This window comes from Egretta garzetta, unplaced genomic scaffold (genome assembly GCF_000687185.1).
Source record: "Egretta garzetta isolate BGI_Z169 unplaced genomic scaffold, ASM68718v1 scaffold143, whole genome shotgun sequence".
Classification (NCBI taxonomy): Eukaryota; Metazoa; Chordata; class Aves; order Pelecaniformes; family Ardeidae; genus Egretta; species Egretta garzetta.
In genome coordinates this window covers 1,235,412-1,244,669 of record NW_009259310.1, presented here as the reverse complement: position 1 = coordinate 1,244,669, position 9,258 = coordinate 1,235,412, and the positions used below count along the sequence as shown (strand labels likewise).

At 52.6% G+C, this 9,258-nt stretch overlaps 2 protein-coding genes across 2 annotated transcripts in view; one reads left to right on the top strand and one right to left on the bottom strand.

Moving 5' to 3' along the window:
* Positions 1-6,857, bottom strand: part of LOC104124000 (cholesterol 7-desaturase) — a 21,525-nt gene extending 14,668 nt beyond the window's left edge. Inside the window, exon 1 of the mRNA XM_009636302.1 lies at positions 6,758-6,857. Within this exon, the coding sequence (XP_009634597.1) occupies positions 6,758-6,857 (100 nt within the window). The remainder of the gene's footprint in view (positions 1-6,757) is intronic.
* Positions 6,856-9,258, top strand: part of GRIN1 (glutamate ionotropic receptor NMDA type subunit 1) — a 41,076-nt gene continuing 38,673 nt past the window's right edge. The window contains exons 1-2 of the mRNA XM_035891874.1: positions 6,856-6,881; positions 7,719-7,797. Coding sequence (XP_035747767.1) covers positions 6,856-6,881; positions 7,719-7,797 — 105 coding nt within the window. The remainder of the gene's footprint in view (positions 6,882-7,718; positions 7,798-9,258) is intronic.

Below are 9,258 nucleotides of genomic sequence, written 5' to 3'. Positions count from 1 at the left end.
AGCCCCCGCGGCAGGGACTGAGCAGGGAGGGCCGGGCGCGAGGGAGGGGGCCTGGTTTCAGCTGGGATGGAGTTAATTTTCTTCCCAGCAGCTGGCACAGCGCTGTGGTTTGGATTCAGGATGAGCAGAATGTTGGTAACCCCCTGATGGCTCAGTAGGTGCTGAGCAGGGCTTACACCAGGCAAGGACTTTTCAGTTTCCCCTGCTCTGCCAGGGGCACAGGGAGCTGGGAGGGGGCATGGCCAGGACAGCCGACCCCAACTGGCCTAAGGGCTATTCCAGACCACAGGGCATAATGCCCAGTATAGGAACTGGGGGAAGAAGAAGGAAGAGGGGGGAGACATTCGGAGCGATGGCGTTTGTCTGCCCAAGTCACCGTTACGTGATGGAGCACGGCTGTCCTGGGGATGGCTGAGCACCCGCCTGCCATGGGAAGCGGTGAATGAATCCCTTGGTTTGCTTTGCTTGAGCACATGGCTTTTGCTCTCCCCATTAAACCGCCTTTATCATGAGCTTTCTCACTTTTACTCTTCTGATTCTCCCCCATCCCACTGTGGGGGGAGTGAGCAAGTGGCTGCGTGGGGCTGAGCTGCCGCTGGGGTTAAACCATGACAGAGGGGCTGGGGGAGAGGGGTTTTCTTCGTCTGGGGAAAGGGAGGCAAGTTGGGGGGGTCCAAGTGCAGCCCGCTGCCGGCTCAGGGTTATGGAGCAGACCAACGCACAGCAAAGAGGCAATGAGCACAAGCTACAGCAAAGGCAACTCCAGTTTCATGTAAGGAAGAATAATGCTTCCTTGAAAGAGGGGTCTTAAGTCCGGTGGATGTGTTAATCAGATCAGCAAATACCCCAGCATCCTCCTGAGCTGCTATCCCATGCTTAGAAAGGGAAACCTGGTGTTGGGGCTGGCTCTGACATCGGGCACCTGACAGGACCCTGGCAGGTCTCAGAGTTCAAGAGCAGCTCAGAGGGGTGCCAGCACAGAAAACAGGGGTAGCAAGGGACTTGGATCCCCTCCGTGTAGAGAGGATAAATCAGGGCAAAGCCAAGGTTGGGCTATTTAAGCATGCCAGCTGACTGGAAAAGTGAGGCAGAGAAGTAATGCTTGACTTAGCCCAAAGCAACGCACAGGTTCAAGAGGTACCTGTAGAAAAGCCACCTGTGGTGTAGGTGCAGTCAGATTTCTAGGAGAAGCAGCGACCCAAAATACCCACTCTCATACTGAGTAACTGAAAAGGGAAAAGTACACAGGAATGGAGTGTCTGGCTGAAGCGAAGGAGTGACAAAAAGGGTGAATTCAGACAGGGTGAACTTCTTGGAGACCTCACCTGAAAGGTTCAAGTAAATATATATTTGTGTATATATGGCCTATTGGGAGAATGCCAGTGTAGTTACGTGGGAGGTGAACACAACAGTTGGAAGTAAACAGACATCACCCAGAGGGGGACAGGCTGCCGGGCCGGCCTGAACGGGGAAAGGGAAGAAGGCAACAACTCTGGCAAGTGAAGGGAAGGGTCAAGGCAAAATAAGGCAGGTCAAAGAGGGATTTTCAAGAGCAACTTACTCAGGGCATCGAAGCACATAATAAATACATGTGTTGAACAAAATCAGAGACCTGGTGGGCAGTTTGGGGATCAGCAGACCAACACTGCTGGGCAAATCCATTAGACACTGCAGGGCTGAGGCACAGGGATGAACATGCTCTGCTGGTGAAGAGTCAGCCCCCTGATGGCACAGGGAAGTCCCATTTCACCCATAGGTCTGAGGAGTCAGCAAACGGGTGAACAAGTTCATGCTTTGTTCACGTGGCTTTTCAAGACACTTCCGCTAAGGTACGTTGGTCCTTAAAGAATCCTGAAATAAGCAGGGGGGACCCACTCTGCTTTTGTAGTTGGAGAGAAGGAAGAGGAATAGATGCCCAGCTCTTACAACAGAGAGTAGCATGCACTTATTTCCACAGAACCTGGGAAATGGGTTAAACAGATGTCTAAAGCACCTGATTAAGATGATTCTAAATTATTCACTATGGTAAAATGTAAAGTTGGCTGTGAACTACTGCAAAAGAAGTCTTACAAATCTCCCGGTGTCTGGCAGGCAAACAGCAGTGTCTGCCAGTGCAATGTAGTGCACGTGGCAAAGACCCACAGGAGAGGGTTGGCTGGTAACTGGCGCTCAGAAAGAGACCTGCACGGTCCTTGGTCTGTGAATATATCTTCTTGTTGGTCCACAGTACTCAAAAGATGAATGCAACATTAGGAATCATTAGTATTAATGCTTTTGTAGCCATGAAGATCTAAGCATATAAAATAAGCAGGGTCTGTAGAGGATGACAATATTTTCTATTAGATGAGCTGATGCAGCTGGAGAAAAGGGGACAAGCTTTCCAGTATAATCACCCTCCTTCAAGAATAATCAGGGATGGAATTGGGAACAGAGCGAAAAACCATCTGCACAGGTTTGATCTACTGCAAGGTGCATGTAATTGCGGCCACCTCACCTTGCAGGGAGTAAACCTAGAGGAGATATGAAGAAAGGAGGAGAGAGATCAGAAGCAGGGAGTGGCATGAATAGAGTAGACTTGAAGCCTTGAAGATCAGAAGGTGACTTTCCCCATCCATTACTCATCACTGAACTAGATGGGGCTTTGTCTCAATCTAGCACTTTCCTTTTAAGCTCATATTTGACCCCTTTTCCAAGATTGAAGAAATTTAGGAGCGGGCAGAACAAGAGGGAAATGAGTAAGCAAAGGACAAATGGGAGACACGGGGTGGCCCAGGGTGTTTCTGCATGAACCCAGCAGCAATAGCAACCTGGCGAGGAAGGGCTGAGTCCAAGAACTGGTTGGCCAGAGCCTTTATGAACACTCACCCCCGCTGCTCAGCTCTTTTTACCCAGATATCTTAAACATCTTTCTTATGAGACATCTTACAGGTGCAAACAGGAGGGCCAGGGTACCCACAGCCTACCTGGTGGGACACACAGGGGTGCGTCCATCCCCTGATGAAGCATTGACCACGACTGATGAAGCATCAAGAGCCATGCAGGGCATGTCTGGTGTGGCACTGTGGGAACCTCTGCTTCCCCAGGCATGGGTTGGGGCAGGGAACAGGAGCGAAACAGCCTTCGATGTACGAAGGCTGCCCAGAAGCCCTGGGTGTGCGAGACTGAGTGCAAGAGGCATCTACAGATGGGTCTCATGGGCCCAGGGCAGGCCACTGGGAGTTCCTGAGTGGGGTGGTGGCAGGAGCACCCGGGAGCTTGTTGAGTAACACAGAATCTGCACACAGACGCAGGGCATGTGGCTTTACCTTGTGCCCTCCTTCTTGTGGGGTGCCTGGCTCAAGGGTTCTGGGGATGGGCAGTATTGGGATGAAGCACGCCCCAGGCAAGAAGAGAAAATCACGTCCAGTGCAGAGATTTCCTTCTCATTCTTAACTTCTCAGGCAAAGCTGGGCAATGACCTGCAGGGGACCATCCCAAGGCAGCTGGGAAACAGAAGAGGAGGAAGTTGAGACCAAGAAGCAGTAAATGCTCCTGTAAATTCCGTAAACTGAGTATTAAGCATTGGTGAGGTAACTGTGGCTTCTGTAGGCTATTGTCTCTGTATTTATTTTTAGGATGTACTGAGAGTATACGGGTACATAGCAACCTTAGCTGTGCCACAGCACTTGCTTGGGGTTCGAAGTAGTACCTATGGTTACAGATGCTGAATGCCTTTCACAGTGCACAAACCCCCAATTTCAAACGCTTCTGAATCTGCTGAACTGACCACCTGAGGCTGAAATGCTTCAGTCCCCAGGTTTGACACGTACAGGAGCAGTGGTCATGGTAGAGAGGATTCATCTGCTTCAAGAGGTTGACAACATGAAGTTTAACTCTATAGAATAACAAGTAAAGGAGAAACATGGTGTTCAGCTAATATTAGAAATCCTTAGAGTGGTTGGGACTTTCTAGCACATCCCTGCATTAGATCAGGGCTGGGACTTGACCTGGTGACTGGAATGGGAAGCAAAGGGCAATTCACAGGACTGCAGGAGTGGGATGAAGCCTTGGGGAACTGGATTGTTGGCCACAAAGACTCTTAATGACATTTTTCACCAGATAATCCTACCCGTGTCTTTCCAGGAAGCCCACCTCGAGCCTGCGTGCCTTGCCTTCCAGATGTGCTGGCTTGTAAGTACGTTAAAGACACCTTCAGGAAGGGAGATGAGTTAAAACCAGTGTTTTCTTCAAAACCAGTGCTGTTTAGCCTTGTCTCATCATGTTTTTATTTGGTTTTAGGCTGGTTTCATAGTAAAACTTGTGCAAACAATCTTTCTATCTGTCCTTGGCAACACAGTTTTGATCTTTGAGTAAATATCAATACCACACGACAGGAGGGCACAGCTCTCGAGGGGGCAGGGCTGCTGTCACATTCCTGTGCTCCGGATTTTGCCTTTGAGCCCAAACCAAACGATTACCTGTTCTGGCACACATCGGAGCACACCCAGGCTCCACGCTCCAGCCTGCCGGCTGGCTCCTAGGGCAAGGTACATCAAGTGCAGCAGAAAGTCTGGTGCCACTCAGCTCCTGCCCCTACATGCCATCTTGACACAACTGGGCCAGCTCTGGCATTGTCTGGCTTGCTCAGCACCCCCCAAAGTTCTTCCTGAGGCCATACATCTCTCATTTATCATGTGTGGTGTCTTTGAAAGCTGCATCTGGCAAGTTGGAAAGCAGCCCTCTAATTTTCCTGTTCTCCCAAAGTCAGGAGCAACTTGTTTCAACCTCCCCCAGCCTTGTGAATGCCCAGCTGCCTCGGACGAAGGCAAAGCGCTGGTGGATGGTGGGAATGCTCCTGTGCGTGGGTGATGCAGCAACCTGACAGTGGCGGGGAGGAGATCCCTTGGTTCTCACCCCTTGGCACAGGATGCTGCAGCATCTTTCTGTGATGGCAGGGACTCCAGCCGTGACACACTCTGTGCTCAGGAGGGTGGCAGAGGCCCTCAGAGCCCTAGATCTCATGCCCTGTGGGGAGAGCTGAGCAAAGACAATGCAGATGCCCATAGCAAGCCAGCTTTGAGCTGCACCAGCGCTGTGCTGCCTGGTGACTGCACCAGCCACATCTGAATTGCAAAGTAGGCTGGGCTGAGTCTCTCTTGGCTGAGAAAGCATTTAGGGAGAGCACAGGACCTGCCTGGGGACTGCAGTCCGTCTGGAAAATAGGTGGAGACAGGACCAGAACATACAACAGCAACAGCTCAAGGCAAAGAGCTGCTTGGACACTTTCACCTTGGTCTCCACCCCATTGCTCCCTGCAGCTCCCGCACCACAGAAACAATGCTTTGGGCACCTTACTCTCGGAGACGGCAACCACTGCCTGTCAGGCTGGCTGGATGGCAGGCTCTATGACAAGGACGTCCTCTTGCTGCATCCCAGCTGCTCCACAGATGGCATCCCCCAGCACACTGATGGTGGGGAACGCAGTGCACCAGCCCACAGGCAGGTGGTGAGGAGCTGCAGGGGGTCCCTGCACCCCCTTCCTTGTCAATCGGCCCTGCCTGCTGTCCCACCCCAACCTCACATTGGGGTTTAGTGCCACATTCTGTCCCCATCCCAGGCCACCCTTGTGTTGGGCACGTGGCAGAGAGCCACCCACCAAGGGCAGGTTCCCTCTGCCTGCAAGGTGCCCAGAGCATGGGACTCCCCCAGGAAGTGTCCAGACGTCCAAAGCAACAGGAACAAGAGAAGCGATGAAGCTGGACAGGAGACTCTGGCCATGGCATGGAGACTGTGTGAGGAGGGGATGGTTGCAGGGATCAGGGAAGACTTCATGTAAATTCACCGCCCTGCCTACCCCAGCTGTGGTGGAGCCGGCTTGCACTGGGGGAGCGACTCTGGAAGCAGCAGCTTCTCCAATGCTCAGAGTCCCCGGGAAAAGCACCCGCACAGAGGCAGTCAGCTGTCATCGCTCCTGGTGCCGCAGGCAGCGCGCTCCAACTTCACCCACTCTCACCTTTCTAATGTCCAACCTAAACCTGCCCTGGCACAACTTGAGGCCATTTCCCCTCATCCCATCGCCCATTCTCTGGGAGCAGACCCCGACCCCCCCAGCTCCCCCTTCCTGTCAGGCAGTTGTAGGGAGCGATAAGGGCTCCCCTCAGCCTCCTCTTCTCCAGGATGAACACCCCCAGCTCCCCCAGCTGCTCCCCAGCAGCCTTGGGCTCCAGACCCCTCCCCAGCTTCATTGCTCTCCTCTGGACATGGTCCAGCCACAAGCCAAACAATCCAAATTATTTGGCATCATTATTTGCTATCTCACAGATTTTATCACCAGTGATGGTTTCCAGAGCAATGGTAGAAATACTGAAGCATCGACCACATCTCAAACCCTTGCTGTAAAAATACCTCCATCCCATTGCAGTGCTTCACCAAGAGATCTGCCCTGGCCACTCAGTATGTGCTTTACTTAGTTTTATACCTTATATAAACCACTCCTATGCCTTGAAGCTGTATGTAAAATGCACTTCCATAGCCTGTGTTATATCTGTGTGGTTACTGCTATCAATTAAATCTTAACTTTCTCAAAAGAAGAATTTCGTTTGCTTGGCAGCTCTGTAACTGGCACAATCACGTATCCCTAGTGCTTGATTTTCTCTTTTGTGAAATCCCATATTATCTTTTCCACCACTGGGATGGACGCCTTACCTCAAGGCAGATGAAATTTCTGGCTGGGTTCAGTGCTGCTCCCCTGAAGTCTCTAGGCTTTCTGCTGACTTACTCTGGCCACTGGAGGAATTACACCATTTGCAGGCAATGGGGCACCACGCAAACATCAGTCCCATCCTCTTGTCCAACTCCATCCAGACGGTGTCGGACATGAAGGGCCGGGTCACACTACGCACGTGCTAATTGCTAACAGGCAGCTGCATTAAGTTCTCGTGCCAAACCATGGCTAAGAAGGTTGCCATGATATGCCAGGAGGCAGTGACAGGAAAAGCAAAGACCTTTGCTCATTACAGAGTCCTCGCAAGGATCAGCTGGTGGATGCATTTTTACGTGCCATTTACACAGCCCCCACCCTGGGAAAGCCGTGCATGTGCCCGTTGCTTTCAGATGATCAAAGAGCCCGAGGACACAGCAAGAGTGGAAGTCGTGTGGTGACAACGTCTGTGCTGGCTGAGCCTGGCTGCTGGAGATCGTGATCTGGGCTGTTCCTGATGCCAGGACAACACGGCCCGGTGGGAGGCATGACCTGAGAGGGAAGCAGGCGCTTCTCAGATCTCTGCAACAGTGCCAGGAACAAGAGTCTCTGGAGACAAAAAACGAATGGAGGCACAGAGGGAAGACCCTGACTCCCGAGTACGATCATCTGAGACTCGTGGGCAACACAGGAGGGGCTCAGTAACTGCTCTGCTTTTTCTCCCTACAGGGAACTCCAGATAATAAGGAGGAAAGACCTTTTGCACTCCAACGTGAGCAAGCCAAATAATATCTCAAAGCCTGCCTTTTTCCTTCATCTTCTCTGCTAAGTCCCCTGCTGTGACCAGGTCTTGGCTTTATTATTCCACTGCCATCACCCCCACCAGGCTCTGGGTCTGTATAGCCCACTCCTAAACAGTTTCTTCCCAAACAACCTACCGCAAACATACCTGGTAGGCAGAGAATGGGAGGAGGTCAAATGTGTGCAGTCTAAGGGTATGGATGCAATTCTCTTTAACTTGCACCCTTTGCCCCTTCAGGACAGCAGTCGGGCCCCTTGGGGTGGACAGAGCCACACCACATGAGTGCCGCAAGGCCCTCATCTCCCTGTATGGGGGAGTAGGAATGACACAGTGACACTGAGGAGGCTAAAGTGTGCCTGGAAGCCTGTGCTCAGAGCGCAGCAGGGTCGGTGTGGAGCTCCACGCAAAGCACTGCAAGAGTTAAGATGAGGTGGGGCCATTTTCCTTCTCTCACGGAGCACATCATAACCGTGATGGGTTTCATTGCTTTCCCAAGCAATTGGCCGCAGCTTCTCTGAGGGGATCTCATAGCTGGAAGGGTGCTGTGTAGCACAGCAGCTCCCCGTATGCCAAGACCCTGCGGCATTACACAACGGCCATTTTGCTTCTGCAGCTTCTTCCGTGTGCATGTGGGCAACATGGGACACAGACAAAATGGTTTCCATGGCAACTTGCACTTCAGAGATGCCAGTGAGAAAATTTGTGTTGGGGGAAGAAAATTCTGCTTCAACTCACGTTGCAAGCAAGCACAGAGGTGGGCTGCGGCAATACCCTAGAAATGGCTGATGTAAAAATATCTCTGGTGATTTTTCTTCTGCAGTGCTCAGCCTGCTCTCTTCTTGGCTGGCATACAGTGGGCCGGCTGATGGCATCTGTCCCATGCAGTTACAAAGCAACACCCTGTCGCTATCTGCAACCCCCCTTTTTTTTTTTCCCAAAAGGCCAAAGTGGCAGCGCTGGGGAGAAATGTCCTGTTCTGGCCACCTCACACCTCTGGCCCTGGAAAGGGAGAGACATGGTCCAGGTGTGAAACTCATTCCTTCTCAGCCATGGAGCTGGACTGTCCTCCAGATGTTGGCCACCAGCTGCTGTGCCTCCAATTTCTTTTGGGGAGGCTAATGGTAGCCCAGATAAAGTGTACCCCAAGAAACCTCCTCAGCAGACAAATCTTCAGGTCATATCCCAGAGTAATGTGGTGAATTGAATGGAGGAAAGTGGCCATTTGCCCAGTGAGCTAATGTCTGGGAGAGCAGTGGCTCTGTCTGGAGGGACAGAGTGAAGCCAAGGAACTGGGCTGTGTCTGCCCAAGAGGTCAGTTGGCCAAGGGGGGCTTCTCCAGCACTAGGGCAAACACAGACCCCGATGGTTTTCATGTCACAGGCAACTCTCCCCAGTCAGGGGAGGGGAAGCGTGTCATTCAGAGATGCTGTGTAACTGGGAATTTTTGTTCTGGAGAACAAATCCCGAGGACCCTCGTTGCCCACAGTCTGGTGTGACTATGCCTGGGGAAGTCCCTGGTTTACCCAACGTCTGGCGTGATTATGCCTCCCAAAGCAAGGGGAATACCCAGACCCCCAGTGGCAGCACAGCTGGAAAGGACGGGCTGGGACCCCCCGGAGACGCTCTCCACTGCTGAGCTGGAGGCTCAGCCCCGGGCGAGCTCTTCACCCCCTGCACCAGCGGCACTTCCCAGCGGTGCGAGAGCCGGACCCGAGCCCGGCCGCCTCCCTCCCCTGGCACCCGCCCTCTCCCCCCCCCGCGCGGCGGCGGGGGCCAG